Below are 18817 nucleotides of genomic sequence, written 5' to 3'. Positions count from 1 at the left end.
TTAATGTCAGATTAGTTTCAGTTTACTGACCAAGACTCGATTGTTAGACTCCGTGTTTCCACACAGCGGCGCCATAAACCTGAAACTCCTTCTCCTCTCGTCTATTTTTATCTGAACCCACCGAGTGTCAGGTTCCACCGGACAGTCAGCTCTCCTCTCCGCCCGCTGCCTCGCCATGTTGTCCTGTTAAATCTGTAGCTCCGGTGTTCTGCTTTTACAGTAAAGTAACTTTATTATCTGTTAAAGAACCAAAATGTCGAGCGTGTCCTACCACATCTCCAACTTGTTGGAGAAAATGACATCAACTGACAAAGACTTCAGGTAAGAATCAGTTAGTGAAATAACACTAGCAGTGAGTGGGCCATTTTAACCAACAGGGGACTTTTATTTACTATTGAAAGTTAATTTTAAACGGACAATCACATTGGAAGGCTACTTTTAACTGCAACTCAAACAACAGCCAGAAAAAGTAAAAAAATAAAATGATTTGACATGTTAATTCCCCACAGATAAAAACAGTAGAAAACACAAATATGATTTTTTTATTAGGACGTGAAGAAAAAAAAGATTAAAACAACAAATCATGATGTTAAACTAACTAATACAAGTCATTAATTATCAAAACAGTTTTTCTGTAGCTCTAATAATCAATTTTGTAAATCTGCAGTTATATTCATTGAGAATGAATAGAATCATTTCCACAATAATGTATTTATTTTGGCTGTGAAATGCAGTGAAAATGTTACAATATCCTTCAGGCCAAGTTGACATAACATGACTGCATTGAATTTATCGTCATATACAGTTGAAACCAGATGTTTACATACACTGTGTTAAAAGACACAAAAACATTTTTTCCTCACTGTCTGAAGTTAAATCAGACTAAACCTCTCCTGTTTTAGGTCAGCTAGGATTACTAAAATTATTTCTATTTGCTAAATGCCACAATAATGAGAGAGAGAATTTCTTAGAGACTTTTTTTTATTATTTTCTTCAAAGTCAGAAGGAAAGCCCTGATGATGATGTCATGGCTTTAGAAGCTTCTGATAGGTTAACAGACAACAGTTGAGTTAACTGGAGGCACACCTGTGGATGTATTTTAAGCCTACACCTCAAACACACTGCTTCCTTGTTTGACATCATGGGAAAATCTAAAGAAATCAGCCAAGATATCAGGAAGAGAATAAAATAAAATAATAAAAAATTCTCTAAGAAATTCTCTCTCTCATTATTGTGGCATTTAGCAAATAGAAATAATTTTAGTAATCCTAACTGACCTACAACATGAGAGGTTTAGTCTGATTTAACTTCAGACAGTGAGGAAAAAGGGTTTATGTGTCTTTTAACACAGTGTATGTAAACATCTGTACGACTAAGACAAGCATCAATCCTCAATGTAAAAAGTTGGGAAACAAAATGACTTCATACATGTCAGTGATTATCAGAAGATGGTCTCTGTGGAACTAATTAATTAATTTTATGATCAGAAAGTGTGTGTATTTTTTGGTAAGAGCAAGTGTGCATTTTGTAATATGTGATAATTTTTGCAAATGATTTCCTCAATAAATCATTTACTTTTTCTGTAAAACTGTGAAAAAAACCTGATTTCATTTCCTATAGAGAAGGATGTCATCTTTGACAAGCAGTTCATAACACAAACACAATAAATTCACTGTATAACCAGATCAGCCACTACATTAAAACTCCAGTGAAGTGAATAACGTTGCTGATCTAATAATTATAGAATTTTTCTGGAGATGCTCGGACGAGGACAAAACTGTGATATCTACTTGATCTACTTGAACATCAGCTCTGTGGACAAAATGTTCAACTTGCAGCCTGATATATCCCACCCACTGACAGGAGCTTTGATAACCAGATAATCAGTGTTATTATGGCTGATCAGTGTATACTAAAGAAAAGCATCAAATTCTCAATTTGAAAAGTTTGCAAACAGTTGTGTTTTGCCTAAGAATGAATAAATAAAATATTTTATAAGATAACTATTTATGAGATGCATAATTAGCCTGTCTGTGCCAAGTCAGCCCATTCCTGAATCCCCATTTGTGTGTGTGCTTCTAGGTTCATGGCCACGAATGACCTAATGTTGGAGTTGCAGAAGGACAGCATCAAGCTGGACGAGGACAGTGAAAGGAAAGTGGTGACCATGCTGCTCAAACTGCTGGAGGACAAGAATGGAGAGGTGCAGAACCTGGCCGTGAAATGGTAAACTTACAACTTATACTCACAGTTTGGTTTGGGTTTCATCTACCACAGAGATAAATATTTATATATATTTATATCTCTGTGGTGTCTGACTGCAGTTGACTTACATGTTGGTTAATTATTCATGAAATAGCTCCTTGTTTTTCAAAGTATAATGCCGAAACTTTACTGGTTTCAATTTCTCACAAATCCTTTGAAAAGTAAAAACCTTTGTCTTAAATGTTTATTAAATCAGCTAAACAATCAATAAGGAAAATGTTTGACTGAGCTTTACTTGTGTTTGATTTTCAGCCTGGCCCCTCTGGTCAGTAAGGTGAAGGAGCCTCAGGTGGAGACGATGGTGGACACGCTGTGCTCAAATATGACGTCGGACAAGGAGCAGCTGAGAGACATTTCCAGTATGGGACTGAAGACTGTGATCGCTGAGCTGCCACTGTCTTCATCAGGTGGGGACTGACTGTCGTCTCAGGCGTCTCCTTATGAGGACGAGGTGGCGAGAAATACAAAATCTCTTTTGCGCCTACAGTTGAAAAATTAGACAAACTTTCATGTTTCACTTCATTCATTATTTCGCAAACTCAGTCGTCGAATCTGTTTATTTTTTGAGAAACTGTCCATAAATATGCCTGAATTGAAATACCACCATGTGAAACCCACCACTATCAGCTGATACTCCACTAAACAGTTTGATAGGTGACTTCTCCTTATCGGTATCATATCCCAAAACGCCCTCCAGCTCCAGATACGTGGTCTGCTTTGTGACGTCCTGGCTACTGGACCAGAGCAGCAGAATGTATCGACCCGGTGCCCCCAGAGAAAGTCCCGCCAACCTGCTCCTTGCATGCTCTGTATGCTGGCGTCAGCAGCCGAGCATTGACCCTGATGAACTTGTACCTATCAGAGCCAGTCGTCCTTCAGACACTTGTTTTTGATCAGAAGCAGCACAAGTCTACATCTGAGCACTGTGACCAAGTGGAGATAGAGAGAGACTTTTCAGCTCTGCAGCTCTGATTGGAGACAACAAGAAGACTGGTTTTAGTTTTTTCTATCAGCTACTGGAATTATTTATTTATTTTTGTGGCTTCCATAAAATTTTATTTTATTTTCACTCTTGGTATTCTGCTCACATTATCTTTTTTCTATTTTTTAATTTATAAAAAAAATATTTTATTCCAGATGAAAGCAGGTCTGTGTTTTGTGGGTTATAAATGTGTACACTGTACTACTTTCTATCAACTATCCAAGTTCAGTATTCCTGAGGAACTGATGATCATCCAAATGTGCTGAAACCACATTATTTGTGGACGTGAAGGTTCTCATTCATCCAGGTCATGGTATATCCAAAAAAGGGTACACATTATTTCTGACACCAAATTTAGAACAACAAAGAGCAGTGGGATCAACTTTAAAATTAAGTTAAAATAAGCTGGTGGTTCTTGTATTTCCGTGTTGACAGGTCTGACTCTGACAGCCAGTGTGTGTAAGAAGATTACATCCCAGCTGATCGGTGCTATGGGGAAACAAGACGACGTGTCAGTTCAGTTAGAGGCCTTGGACATCCTGTCTGACATGTTGGGAAGGTAATTACGGGTCTGACCCAAACTGTGGGGTCTTGGGCGTTGTTTTCACATTACCTAAATTATAAATTTCCTCTCAGTCGTAAAATTAAAAATAAATTGGTAACACATATGATTAACTCTGCTAAGATAAAATGGTGACATTTTCTTTAATTGTTGTGTTTGTGATTCTCCTGCAGGCTAAGTGGTGCACTGATTGGTTTTCACAGCTCTCTGCTCTCCAGCCTCCTGCCTCAGGTACCAAACACTCAGCCAGCATCACTGTCACTCATCTGTTCATTCATTTATACAACATATTAATTCATTCATTCTTCATTTTTATTCTCCGCCAGCTAACCAGCCCCAGAATGGCGGTCAGGAAGCGCTCCATCTTGGCTCTCGGCCACCTGGTGCCTTGCTGTAGCCCCGCCCTCTTTTCCCAGCTTACTGAACACCTGTTGACGGAGCTGGCCAAGGGACCGCCCACATCAATGACGAGGACGTACATCCAGTGCTTAGCAACCATTAGTCGCCAGGGCGGCCATCGAGTCGGTGAGATCTGTAGCTGATGTATGCTGCGTTCAAAATGGGAAAAATCATCCTGCCGGCTAAAATCTAGTCCTCACCACATTTTAAAGCTTTGGACTCCTTTAAAAGTTTAATAGTGTAATACCTGCAAAAATATTGATGTTCAGTCATCCTCATCTATACTTTGATTTTAGTGCTAATATTAGCATGGTTACATGTTCTAAGCTAAGATGGTGAACATGGTAAAGATCACTGGTCTTACATCACTATGTTATCATTGTCATTGTGAACATGTTAGCATTGTAACGTTAGCATTTAAGTGATGCCGTGCCTGATGTTATTCTCACAGAGCTGTTATGGGAGTATTATTTTTTTGGTGATATTTTGTGCAGCTAAACGCTAAAGCTGAAGTTCAGTTGTGTTATAGGTGAGCATTTAGAGAAGCTGATCCCCATGGTGGTAAAGTTCACCAGCGTGGAGGACGACGAGCTCAGAGAGTATTGTTTCCAGGCCTTTGAAGCCTTTATACGCAGGTACACACACACACACACACACACACACACAGTTTCCATCACTTCAGATATTATTTTCCTGTAACTTAAAGTCACTCCAAACCAACTACCGAGCTCTGCACGCAATTGGATTGTCCAACAACCAACCAGAGCAAAGAATTATGTGAATCACAGCAAAGCAAGAGTGAAATTCCTCACAACAAAAAAGTGGGTGGGGAACTTCTTCACAGTAAAATGTTTGACATTATGATGGCTGGCTGTGTGTAAACAGATTTACTTCCCCGCTATATGAGTAATATAAGTACACACACACACACACACAGTCCTCACTTTGTTACCCATGTAACACGCATATGACCGATGATTGACAGGTGTCCAAAAGAGATGTCACCTCACGTTGCCACAGTGACTCAGCTTTGTCTTAAGTTCATGACATTTGACCCTAACTACAACTATGATGACAATGAGGAAGAGGAGGAGGACAGCATGGACATAGAGGAAGGACTTGAAGGTTTGTGTTTGTGTGAATATCTGTGCTGTGTATGTTGTCAGTGTGATATTCTCTCATCTCACGTCATAACTCCACCCAGAATCAGATGAAGAGTACAGCGATGACGACGACATGAGCTGGAAGGTGCGGCGCTCGTCCATCAAGTGTTTGGAGGCGCTTATCAGCACTCGACGTGACCTCCTCCTCTCCTTCTACTCTTCCATCTGCCCTGCGCTGCTGGCCCGGTTCAAGGAGCGCGAGGAGAACGTGAGGGCTGACGTATTTGCGGCCTTTTCGACACTGCTGAGACAAACCCGGGTGGGATCGAGTCACCATGGCCTTATCACAACCACATCAGACCCAGGGACGAGCAGGGAGGACGAGCCGGCAGTTGCTTTACTGAAGAAACAGGTTATAAATATATGAATTAAAAAGCACTGAGTTAGGTTTCCTTAAAAAGAAGCCAAAGGCAAAGGTGTGGCATGAAACATGGATTCCAGTTTGTCTCTCCAGGATGCTGGGAAACATTATTTTCAGGGTAAATTTTGTAAACGTGTTGGTGTCCATGTGTCCAGGTGCCAGTGATTGTGAAGGCTCTCCACAGACAGCTGAAGGAGAAGAGCATTAAATCTCGACAGGGCTGCTTCTGTCTCCTCACTGAGCTGGCTCACACTGTACCTGGAGGTCTGGAAGAGCACATACCTGCACTAATACCTGGTACACACACACACACACACACACAAACACAGACACAGGCTTCTCTTTCTATCTTTGTGAGGACCTTCCATTGATATAATGCCTTCCCTAGCCCCTTACCCTAACCCTAACTATCTCAGCTAAGCCCCTAACCATAACCATAACATATCCTAACTGTAACCTTTAAACAAACAGAAGGAACTTTCAACAGAAATATTAATTCATGACACATTTTGTAAATGATTTAACATCTACATTTGTTTTCAATATTTTTATTATTATTTATTTATTTATTATTTATTTTTATTATTTGTTCTGATATTTATTAATTTTATTTTGATCAAGTCAGTCTCTGTCCATCATATCAAACAGCCCTTTGAAATACCGGCTGAAACATTCCAACAATGTCCTTAATTCCTTGGTCTAAAATTTGTCCTCACAGAGCTAGACAAGAACCCCAGTCATTCCTGTTCTTTGTATTCCTCACATTAAAAACCTCCCAACATCCATTTGTCTTTTCCTCTCAGCTGCTTAATTTTCTCTTTCCCCACTTCCTCCATTCGTTCTTTCTTCTCCTCTTCCTCACCCCTCCCTCCCTCCCTCCTCCAGGCATCGTCTTCTCCCTGACAGACAAGTCCACCTCCTCCACCATGAGGATCGATGCTCTCTCCTTCTTCCACGTCCTCCTCCTCTCCCACCCCCCTAAAGCCTTTCAGCCACACATGCAGGTTCCTCAGACTCATTTTAAAGTTTTGCTTTTCAGTTTACGATAAGTTAAGATGAGATGAGATTTACAGAGTGTATATTGATGCTTATATGGGCAAATTCAGTTGAATAATAATTTAGTTAATATAAATACCTTTCCATAAACAGATATGTTAAATGAACATACAAGTATTTAGACCAATAGAAACCATACCTTGTTCTTTTATTCAACAAACTGAATAGCCTTATTTTATTTATTTTACTTACTCAATCGTTTCTGCTCATTTGTTTCTGCTTCTGCTTCTTTTGGAACTTTTGACACTACAGGGAATATTACTGCCCCCTACTGGTTAAATGATTTACTACAACTGTTCTTCAGATTCTGCTTGCGTTCCACTGCATTAGTGCTGCTTAGATGCCTCATGATTCCTTAAAGGAACAGTATGTAAGATTGTGGCGAAAACTGGCCAAAACTGGTACTGCAATCACTTTCAAAATACTGTAGAACGGTGTATCCCCTCCAACCTCCCCCCTGACTCGAGGTTGCCAGGTTACCGAGGTAACGTTAGGCTACTCAATACGTCTCAATTACGTTTCACATTGCCATAATCGACGTGCTAATGTTGTTTTCCTCGGCGTTTCAGCATAATGACAGAGAAACGGGCTCATAATGCATTGCTAATGTTAGCAATGACGTCTCGCCGTTTTTATTTCCCAAACAATTCCTTACCTTTTCAATTCGATGACCCACCTCCTCTGTATGCGCTAACGTAACGTTACTTTGCACGAACATCGTGTCGTGAATATTTGAAATGTCCATTTACATTATGTACAAGTAAGTTAGCCAGATGAATCTTACCTGTCCAGGAGAAAATTAGCAACGTTGGCGTCTGTCTTCAAATTCTTCTCCGTTTTCAGCCGTCTCCATCTTTCAAAGGCATCTCCTATACAAATCCTTGTTTTATTTCGGACTTTGTCACGACGTATTTCGGATTCATAACGAGGTCTTAGGTTTCGTAACGTTATACATGTTTTATCCGACACGTTCGTAGCTGCAGCTGCGGTAACTAGAGCAGAGCTGGCAACCCGGAAGACAAAACTATACTGACTTCGTGATTGGTAGATAGCTGGAGGGTGGCGCCTCAGACCAAAACACAACATGACAACAATAACATCAGTTGAGGGCTGCAACTCTCACTTTTAAATGACGATATCCTGGCCGGACCACTGTTGTCAGTGATATAAGTATTTGAAATGAACATGATTTCTTCATGTCTAGTGACATATCAGGGCCATTTTATGATTAATTGAAATACATTTCTTACATACTGTTCCTTTAAGTTAAGGCTTGGGACAAGGTCATAATAACAGAAAGTGCATAAGTACATCACGTGTTAAAAAAAAACAACACACTATTTGATCTTAAAGAGGAAGTTCAGTTATTACAGTGGAAGGTCAAGACAGTGCAAATAAACAAGTTAGAAAAAAATGATAATAATGAAAAAAGAAAAAAAATATATATAAAAGTAAATATATTAAGGGACCTGTCCAGGGTGTACCCCGCCTCTCGCCGATGACAGCTGGGATGGGCTCCAGCAGACCCCCGCGACCCTTAACAGGAATAAGTGGGTACAGAAGACGAATGAATGAATGAATGAATATATTAAGGGTGCAAAAAAAGAATTTGCTGGGCTGAGTAGCGCTACTGATTTCCTAAATTGATTTGATTCTGATTCATTTCAATATCAGTTCATTTAGAGATATTAGTTTCAAGACAATATTAGTTCGTTATGAAACGCACACTGAACACAGCCCTGTATTTTTGATAACCCTAATAAAAATATTAAATTGTTGACCTGTTAATATGTTCATAGATGTACAAAACACACTATGCAGAATCAAAATATATACAAACTTTTATAAAATGTCTGCAACATCACTGGAAATCCATCTCAGTATGTGTGCAACGATAAACTTTCAGCAGAACAGGGCCCTCCTCTGAACCACAGACTATGGACATAGTATAGCGTCACCGCTTCCTTGCATTCACCAAACTGACGCTATTTTCCCGGGGATACGGGCAGCACCATCTTGCGACTTTGGAGCCAGCGTCTGTGCAGTATGGTCTGAGAGTGGAGCCACGCAGATATCAATGACCCGACCACACTTCCGCCAGACTCACTTTTCATTTGATAAATACTGCACCCTGCTGTACCTCCACCATTTACAAGGAAATGTTAAATTATACACTGTACTTGTTTTAATTTTTTTTCGAACTAAAACAAAATCTATCCAAAAAAAATTACATTTGAACATGCATCCATATTATATTAACTACCTAAAATGACAGAAACCTTTCCTGTTTTAGTGTTTTAGTCCCATCCACTAACATGAAGGAGGCAGAGCTTATGGACTATACTGCAGCCGGACACCAGGGGGAGCTCTACTTGCTTTGGCTTAACTTTTGAGTAGCAGTCAGAAATAGACATAGTCTCACATACTCTCTGCATCCCTCTGATATTCCACATGATTTGCCCTGAGAGATAAATTTGAACTCTAAGCCAAACAGCTTTCAGTGACAATGTCAAGACTTCCTGCTTTGGTCTCTGCAGGTGCTGGTGCCTCCGGTGGTGGCGTGTGTTGAAGACACTTTCTACAAGATCACCTCAGAGGCTCTGCTGGTCACCCAGCAGCTGGTCAGAGTGATGAGGCCACAGGGAGTGACCACCTCAGCTGGAGGATTCGACCCCAAACCATTCATTAAGGAGGTACCATGGGTTTTTGAAAGGTTTCCTCCTCTGATATGTGTCGGATGTGTGTTGTATCTGATTTGCTCTACATTTTTCTGACTGTTTATTGTGTTACTATAGTAATATCATAGCTTATCGTACAGTGTGTACAGAAGTTTGAGCATGGATAAGAAGCACTAAAACGGAATAATGTTGAAAGATAAGTGTTTGATGGTGCATTCTGCTTCTACAATTCATCTTATTTCTTCATAACACATTCATAATTCAGCTTATTTATTTATTAATTACCCCATCAATATTCACATAGTCTTTTCTAAAGGATTAAAAAAGTATCAACAAGCCGCCCCTAAGCCTGGTATTACTTCTTGGAATATTTGTCAATTACCAAGCAAGATTTTCTAAAGTTTGTTCTCAATTTTTAATGTAGGATGAAACATAAAATGATTCAGAGCTTCTTTTTCATGTTATGTATACTCTCTGCTCCTTTGTTTCAATATTATATTGCTTTTACTTTTTTTACGTGGACTAGTAGCTGTTTGTGCTCATATGTGTTTAACCTGTCATTGATTATTTTTTACTCTCAAGGTGTTTTCAGTAACCATGAAAAGACTAAAAGCTACAGATATCGACCAGGAAGTGAAAGAGCGGGCTATTTCCTGTATGGGTCACATGGTGTGTCACCTTGGCGACCACCTGGTGGCAGAGCTGCGGGGAGTCTTGGCGATCTTTCTGGAGAGATTAAAAAATGAGATCACAAGACTGACAGCAGTCAGGACCATTACCCTTGTCTGTGCCTCTCCATTAAAGGTTTGTTATGAGACTTTATTTTTGGAAAGAACACATTTATTTATTTGACTTTTGTTTTGAAAGTTGACTTCGCTCTCCAGGTTGACCTGTCACCCATCCTGCCTGAAGCTTTGTCTGTGTTGGGATCTTTCTTGCGGAAGAACCAGCGGGCTCTGAAGCTCGGCACGCTGGCTTGTCTCACATCACTGGTCACACATCATGCTGCCAGCATCAAACCTGCAGCCCTGGAGCCCGTCCTGAGTGAACTTCCCGCCCTGGTGGATGAGAGTGACATGCATGTGTCACAGGTACTCCACTGTAATCTAACACAGACATACATTAATCACATTCCCGATGAACTTCTTATATCTCAGACAGTCGTCTTAATGACTTATTATTTTACTTGTGGGAAAAATGTAGAAGATATTGTACATGTAGACTTAACTGAGCGACAGACAGTTAGGGTGATTTTTGCAGAATAAACGGATAAATAAATAGATAAAAGGATTATGTTTTAACAGGGAGTAAAAACTATAAACCTTGATTCACTAGTGATGAAATATCTATGTGATCACAATTGTTGATCTTGCCTTAGGATGTTATGAACTATTTGGCATAAACTTCCCAAAAAAATTGTGTATTTCAAAAATAACTAACATAAAACAGGTCAGGAAAATAAACTTCAGGGCTTATCTAAACACAGTATGTTGCAAATGTGGTGACAATAGTGGCCAAACAGTTGAGAAAGAAGAGGCCAGGTCCTGTGATTAATTTTTCTTTGTTTTTATCTAACTCATCCTTCCTGAAATGTCTTCAAGAAGTGAGAAGCTGTGTAGATTCATGTGTAGTTCAATAAACCAAACGTTAAATGCTTTACAAATGTCTGGATACCGCCTGCGTCAGAACTCATCAACATATGTCTACAATTTTAAAAGGATTCGTATGCTTAAGTAATAAAAGTTTATTGTTATTTCCTGCTATAGATATCACTTGAATGACTTTTACTTGTGTAAAAGAAGAAGTCATGGACAAAAGCGAAATGACCAGACCTCTGTAGCCTCCAGGCTAAGTTAGAGGCTACTAGAACTGTTAGCAGTTGAATTGCACTGTGGGTAATACAGATAGAGGACATTTGAGGATATTTGAGGTCCTGCTCCAGTTATTAAGATCCTGTATTAAAACACGCAACATCCTGTTAAATGGCACAATCTGCTAATCTATAAACAAAAAATATACAGAATAAGATTAAGAGAATAAGAGTATAGAATAATATCTAACACTAAAATGTGACAAATGTAACTTCATGTACCTAACCTATTCATGTTAAAAACAACTTTATTCCAGACACCAGTTAAACTTATAATAATATTGTCATCTCAAGCTGAAAAAAAGATTGAAAACCCCACTGAGACAAATTAAGACAGTTATGAGAAAAGATTAAATCCCTCTAAAAGAAGACATTATATAAGACGTTACTTCTGATAACCTAAGCGGTGAATATAGAAATCATTACATAATGCATGTTCTGGTGTACTGTTCATCTGTGTTTAGGTATCTGTTGCCTTGCTGACCTGCATGGCCAAAGCCTGCCCCTCCTCTCTGGCTAAGATCAGCTCCTCTGTGCTGCCAGGAGTCTTCAGGCTTGTCCATTCTCCACTGCTGCAGGGCGGCGCGCTGGCAGCCATAGTGGAATTCCTGCAGGCTTTGGTGCTGTCCAAAACCAGTAACCTGGGCTACAGGTAGGATGGAGTGTCATGATGAGCTGTGTCTTGGACCCAAATGTCCCCACTACAATATAAAACTGAAGTGGTGGACAGATTTATGATGGGAAAGCTGTTTGGGGTTGAGGATGATTGCTAATGGCTTGTTTGTGATGTGTTTGTTGACCCACAAGTTTTTTTTAATTGCTGATATTAATCTAGTAGTTTCAATCTATGTTGTAAAGAACCAACATTAAAAAAGCAGTAGTGCAAAAAAGCAGTGTTTCCCTCAGGCTTGTAAACAGGTGTTATCTTAACAAGTGACATGAAAACCTTCCAAAACCCACACTGTTAAAATTCCTTAAGGTGATTAAAGCCATTATATCGTATTACAAATGTAATTATACAGTACGCACTGCACACTGAAACCTAAACAGAGATCCCCTCAAGTCACAAGTCTAGATTAAGTTACGTCTGAGTGTGGACGTCGTTCTGAGTCAGAGCTCAGGGGAACTCCACTGATTCAAAAGATAAAGATCACTAATCGCAAAGAGTAATACTCAGTCTGGCAGAACGGTGTAATGTCTTCTGTGGTTCTGGAAAAGCTTTGTCAAGTCTGAGAAAATAACCACAGGCAGTATTATAACGACTTACGCAGAATTCAACCAGATACAACCAGATACAACCAGCTGGATGATACAACCTCAGATTATCATATATTTAACCAAATATTCTTGGCCTTATATGGTGACAGTGAAGCCGATCCATCTGCAGCTTCCCACTCTTTCCAAGAAATAAAGCTGGTGAGAACAAAGTGACAACACCCCTACCTAAAAAACTCTAGAGAAATGTATTAAACCTGGAGTTGAACAAGCAAGACTCTAGGAACAGTTTAAAACAAAGTATTAAATTTATGATACCTTAAATGTGTTTGTGAACAAAAGTGTAATTTGAGTGTCTTCCCATCTAGATGACAATAAAGCAAGTCTAGCTTAGAAAAACAAAGACTTGCATGATCAGGAAGATTTAAAGAAGATTTAAATTCACAGTTGTAGATTTATCTATGAGCGATTCTCAGTCCTATTTTACAGTTCTCAGTGTGTGTTTTTTGCTTTTTAGATGAGATAATTTGGATTTTAGGAGCTGTTGCTACAGTATTTTTTGATTTATTTTGTTCTTTGACATTATATTTTTGGATGTGACTTCCTCAAACGGGATGAGCGTATTTTCAAACCCTGTCTTTAACTGCATTTATTTAATATAATATAATGTAATATCCTTCTTTCCTCTCCAGTCAGTTGCTGAAGTCTCTCACGGAGCCGTTTCACAGCTCTCGGCCGTCTGCAGACAGCAGCATCATCCACAGACAGTCCTACCACTCTGTCGCTCGCTGTGTGGCTGCTCTGTCCTCCGCGTCTCCCAAAGAGACACCAGGCACTGTGGCCAGTCTCATACAGGAGGTGTGTAGAGGCAGAGCATGTGAAAATGTAAACCAATACAGGGTGGCTGTGGCTCAGTAGGTAGAGCGACTTGTCCTTAGCAGTTAGATCCCCGGAACATGCCACATGCCAAAGTGCCCTTGAGCATGACACTGGATCCCCTGTTGCCCCTAGTGCACGGCACCGGTGTGTGCTTGTGTGAGTGAATGGGTAGATTTGTCTGTCACTGTAAAGTGATTGTGTACCAATAGGTAGAAAAGCAACCAGCTCCAAATACAGTCACGCGAGTTCCTGATGGGCAACACCCACAGATGTTCTTATTAAAACACCAACTCTCCACCATTCTTGTAAAACTAAAGGAGCTACTTGGATCCTGTTTGATTTATCATGACCTGTCTGACTGACATGACCTGAAATTTTAAATGTATCTTGATATCGATTGTAGTTTCACACTGTATGAAAATAAATTTCAACTTAATTTGTGACACAGTAGATTATTATAACGGCTGCTGCTGATAGATGTACCGTTGGATCAGAACCATGAACAGCTGTTTGTTCTGTGTGCTCTAAACACGGATAATTGCACACATTTTGGAACAAGCCGCAAAGCACACGTCATTTATTTATTGATCCCCAAAAGCTCAGATTATAACTGAACCCTGAAAGCATCTATCTATCTAAATCCATCTATACTCAGAGTATTTTCACCACTGAGCTGTCTGCAGCAGAGAAAGAAAAATCTCCGGTAATAAATGTAAATAAAGACACTGGTCATTGCTGAGAAAGTACGATGGCCTCACTCTGCATAACTGCTTTGTACTACACACAGTGTACTCATATTAAATTATTTCATTAGTTCATTCTTATTTATATTTATTTATTATTTAGTAATTAACAGCTACAAGGACAGACTATTTTAAAAGGCTCTCATTACTAAAGATCAGACATAAGGATTTTTTCCTTTTCAGGTGATCATTTATAACAGTGTGTTTTTTACTGAAATGAGGTCAAATGTGTAAATATGTCTCAGACCACCTCTACATGTGGTCTGTGTGTGTGTACACCTGTACTTTACGTTGGACATTGGAGATGTCTCACTCAGATAACCAGGACTGTACTGGACCACAGATCTACTACTTTATTTACAAGAATGGTTAATGTGTGTCAGAAAGTCGCTCGTGTAGATATGAAATATCTTATTATCGACTGTAGTCAGATCAATGCCTGCATCCTCTACATAGAGTTAAAATTCTTGGGGTCTCAATTTGAAAGGCCAAGCCCATCAAAATAACATGGTTAACATCCCAAAAATATTTTACTGTACATTTTTCAGTACTAACATACTCGTGTTATTACAGTTCTCCTCTCCTCTTCTCAGGTAAAGAATCCCGGGTCTTCGGAATCAGCTCGTGTCCTGGCTCTGTTGTGTCTGGGGGAGGTGGGGAGGAGTGGCAGTCTGGGAGGGAGCAAAGAGGTGCAGGGAGTCATCTTGGAGGCCTTCTCCTCCACCAGTGAGGAGGTAAGACACTGTCTGATTTTGTCCAAGTTGTTGTTTTATAAAAGAGAAAATCTGATAATTTCTCAGCAAATAACTAAAGATTCATGTTGATTGCAGTGAAAATTACGTGCCTTTAAACTAGTTGGGCAGTCTCTTTCCTTTAGTTTTGGGTTTTATAACCAAATGATTTTGGTTGAAAGTGAGAAGGTTGGCTTTGTATCTTGTTTGTGGTTTCAGGTGAAGACGGCAGCCTCCTGTGCATTAGGCAGCATGGCGGTCGGCAGCCTGAACGACTACCTGCCCTTCCTGCTGAAAGAGATCTCAGCTCAGCCACGGAGACAGTACCTGCTCCTACACTCGCTCAAAGAAGTCATCAGGTGTGCCTTCATCTCCTTCAGTTGTGTTTTAAGACACGTGTTTTATCTGCCACAGCTCTCCACACAGCTGTTCTTACTGCAACATCTTACAACCTGAATTTCTTATATTTATTATCAAGAAGAGTTGTGTATTAACCAATCAAGAAGTAAAAAATGAGTGAATTCAATACATCTTATTTAGTGTATGATTCTGTCTATTTCAGCCCCATTTTAATATGTATGCTAATAAAACAGATACCTTGCATACCTTCTCTGTCTCTCTGTTCAGTGCTTGTCCAGCCTCAAGTCTCTCGCCCCATGTGGAGTCTATCTGGACCTTGCTGTTCCAGAACTGCGAGTGTCAGGAGGAGGGAACCAGGAACCTGGTGGCCGAATGTTTGGGAAAACTGACCTTAGTCAACCCTGCACAGCTTCTGCCCAGACTTAAACAGCAACTTAAAGCTGGTACGATGTGTGAGGATGTGACGATTCTATACATTTTAAAATTATTCACAATTTTAAAAAAATCTTTCTTCTACCACTCGTACAGGTTCTCCTCTGGCTCGCAGCACAGTGGTGACGGCTATTAAGTTCACTATCGTTGACCATCCTGCTCCCATAGACTCACTGCTGAAAGATTGCATAGGTAAGAACCAAAACTAGGACAAACCTGAATCTGTTCCCAACTTTAAAACATTTCTCACTAATAAAGCTGTATGTGATCTATTATGTTTGAAGTTGTTCGGAGGAGTGTCTCTTTTGGTTAAAATTTGTGTTCTGTGGGGTGCATTAATAAACTGAAGCTATAGTCTTCACCACAGAGTTCAAAACCAGCCTGTGTTTTTTGCTACATGTCCAAGTACAAGTCCCACCAACTGGCTCCTTGCTTGCTATGTATGCTGCCGTCAGCAGCCAAACATCATCACAGATGAACATCTACCAGTCGTCCACAGCAAAGCAGGGCTATATTTGTTCTGCATTATGTGTGTTTGCTTTACCACTTTCTACTAACTATCCAGGTTCAGTTTTATTGAGGAACCTTTTTTTTTTACTTCTTACTGGAACCACACACTGTAACACACTCTGTACAGTGATCTGTATTGGCCAAAAGTCCGTCCCTCGACCTGCCATCAGTGATCACCTGTAAAGATGCTGATCAGAGCACCCTTGTTAAAAACACCTTAAATCTAAACTGAGAGAAACCAAACTAGTCCACCTCTCCAAACTGGCATTACACTTCTACATTTTGATGTCTACACAGTCACATCTTGTCTTCTTTACATGTCATCTCTGCTTGACAGGTGACTTCCTGAAAACTCTCCAGGATGAAGACATCAATGTGCGTCGTGTTGCCTTGGTGATGTTCAACTCAGCAGCTCATAACAAACCAACTCTGATCCGTGGTCTCCTGGGAGCTGTGCTGCCTCACCTCTACAAGGAGACCCAGATCAGGAAGGACCTCATCAGAGAGGTGGGTTCACTGGTTGAGAAGCTGCAGGTGTTTGTTTATGCTCTGATGTGTATTTCTATATGTGTCCTGCAGGTGGAGATGGGGCCTTTCAAACATACAGTGGACGATGGTTTGGATGTGCGCAAGGCAGCATTTGAGTGTATGTACACGCTGCTGGACAGCTGTTTGGAGGGACTGGACGTCCTGCAGTTCCTGGATCACGTAGAGGAAGGACTCAAAGACCACTATGATATCAGAGTGGGCAAAAAATATAACTACAAGAGTTCAGACTATATAGTCTTATAGATTACATAGTGTTTCATGAATCAACTCTTGTCTCTGGTTTGTTCTTCTTTGTGTGCTGTAGATGTTGACCTTCCTGATGCTGGCCAGACTGGCCTCTCTGTGTCCTGCTGCTGTTCTCCAGAGACTGGACAGACTGGTGGAGCCGCTTAAAGCTACCTGCACAACCAAGGTACGAAAACACAGTAATTCACTTTAAAATTATGATTCATATAAAAGCAAAGATGTGTTGTGACATGGAATAGTTTTAGCTAGCTTATATAAAGGTTTTAGAACGGTAAACCTTAACCCACACAGTACATTTACCCCGGCCATGTGTGCACGTGTGCACCGTGTAAAGGACATAACAGTGATATTAGAATGTTCTGTTATGAATGAATACAGTTCATTGTTGTGGCATCTTTTCCACACTGTTCCTTTTTAAAATGCTGCCTTAATGTCGGTCATAATCTGAGGCTTAGAATTGACAACATCCCCCTCCCTAGAATAAGAAATGATGGTTGGCACAGAAAGCCACAACCAGGAAGGAACACAACACCAGGTTACATGCCAATGACTCAAAAGGTTTAAAGATCAAGAGATGAGAAGAGTGAGAAGTCTCCTATGTAGGCCCAGCCCACACTTCCTCCAGCTCAGTTTGTTATCAGAAAAAAAAAAAACTTCAGCTGATAAAGTCACTTCAGTCAACAAACTGATGATCTCCTCATTTTGTTTATTTCTGGGGGAAAGAAAAGACTTATTAGATTTGTCCACCAGATTACTCATATTCATTTACTGATAATTTCTTTGCCTTAAAACTGTTGAGTTGTTTAAAGTGTTCATGTATTTTTTTCTTTTAAATCTGTGTCACACTCTGTGTTTGAGAGTACGTTGTAAATAAGCTTACTATGACAGTTAATCGTGCTCTCCATCTTTGACCATCTGTAGGTGAAGGCCGGCTCTGTGAAGCAGGAGTTTGAGAAGCAGGAAGAGCTGCGGCGCTCGGCAATGCGTGCTGTTGCTGCCCTGCTGGCGGTGCCCGAGGTGGAGAGGAGCCCCAGCATGGCAGACTTCGCCAACCAGATCAGATCCAACGCCGACATGGCCTCCATCTACCAGAGCGTCCAGGGAGGGGATGGGGGGGTTGTAGGACCCTCAGAGAGCATGGATATGAGCTAGACACCAGCTGACAGAGAAGGTGTTTTACTGTAATGTTTTTATAGAAGCTGCTTGGACACAGCAAATAAATTGTACCGTGCTTGTTCAGATTTGTTAAAAAGTTAAAAACAACATTTTACAGCTCCACTTTGGGCATATTAATACAAACATCCTCTGACAAAAATATATTTAATGAGAAACATGTGATGAACTGACTCAAATGAACTTTTCGTTTTTCCGTTTTGTTTGTCCAAGTATGGAATGAGTTTAATTTAGCTGACAAATAAACTGACGAAGCATCTTTCTGGACGTTTCACATTATCTGATGGATTTATTCAATCTACTAAGAGAGTCTTTAGGCACTTCAGTTTAAATTACACTGAATCTATCCAGTACCGTCACAAACAACTGTGTCTTTTACTCAGGAAGGACGTGTGGTCAAAGTCAGTTTATATCAGAATCAGAATCAGAAAAGACTTCATTGCCAAGTATGTTTGTGCATACAAGGAACTTGTTTTGGTGTTGTTGCACACAGTATGCATAATAAAATAAAATAAAATAGTAAATATTAAATATGGAACTTGGATATAGACTGTATATACAACAATCCAGAACATTTACACTGGGATGGTGGTGGGTTTAATGTGTTCATGGGGGGCTTGACGTTGTTGAGCAGACTCACTGT

General features: G+C 40.1%; 1 protein-coding gene across 1 annotated transcript; it reads left to right on the top strand.

The window, feature by feature from the left end:
• Positions 1 to 253: 253 nt before the first annotated feature.
• Positions 254 to 18724, top strand: cand2 (cullin-associated and neddylation-dissociated 2 (putative); the record flags this gene model as incomplete). Its single annotated transcript, XM_084543167.1, has 24 exons — positions 254 to 321; positions 2083 to 2226; positions 2518 to 2672; positions 3683 to 3806; positions 3983 to 4040; positions 4136 to 4334; positions 4738 to 4843; positions 5194 to 5333; positions 5413 to 5723; positions 5888 to 6029; positions 6618 to 6736; positions 9326 to 9481; positions 10049 to 10270; positions 10351 to 10557; positions 11801 to 11988; positions 13244 to 13409; positions 14767 to 14907; positions 15124 to 15263; positions 15532 to 15707; positions 15793 to 15888; positions 16544 to 16713; positions 16786 to 16950; positions 17060 to 17167; positions 17923 to 18724. 24 exons carry the CDS (start codon positions 254 to 256, stop codon positions 18151 to 18153), a joined length of 3732 nt encoding a protein of 1243 aa, XP_084399293.1. The 3' UTR covers positions 18154 to 18724.
• Positions 18725 to 18817: the final 93 nt, after the last annotated feature.

This window comes from Chelon labrosus, assembly GCF_963514085.1.
Source record: "Chelon labrosus genome assembly, chromosome: 4".
In the NCBI taxonomy this organism is placed as follows: Eukaryota; Metazoa; Chordata; class Actinopteri; order Mugiliformes; family Mugilidae; genus Chelon; species Chelon labrosus.
The sequence above is the reverse complement of the archived record's forward strand: the minus strand, read 5'-3'. Positions and strand labels throughout refer to the sequence as shown.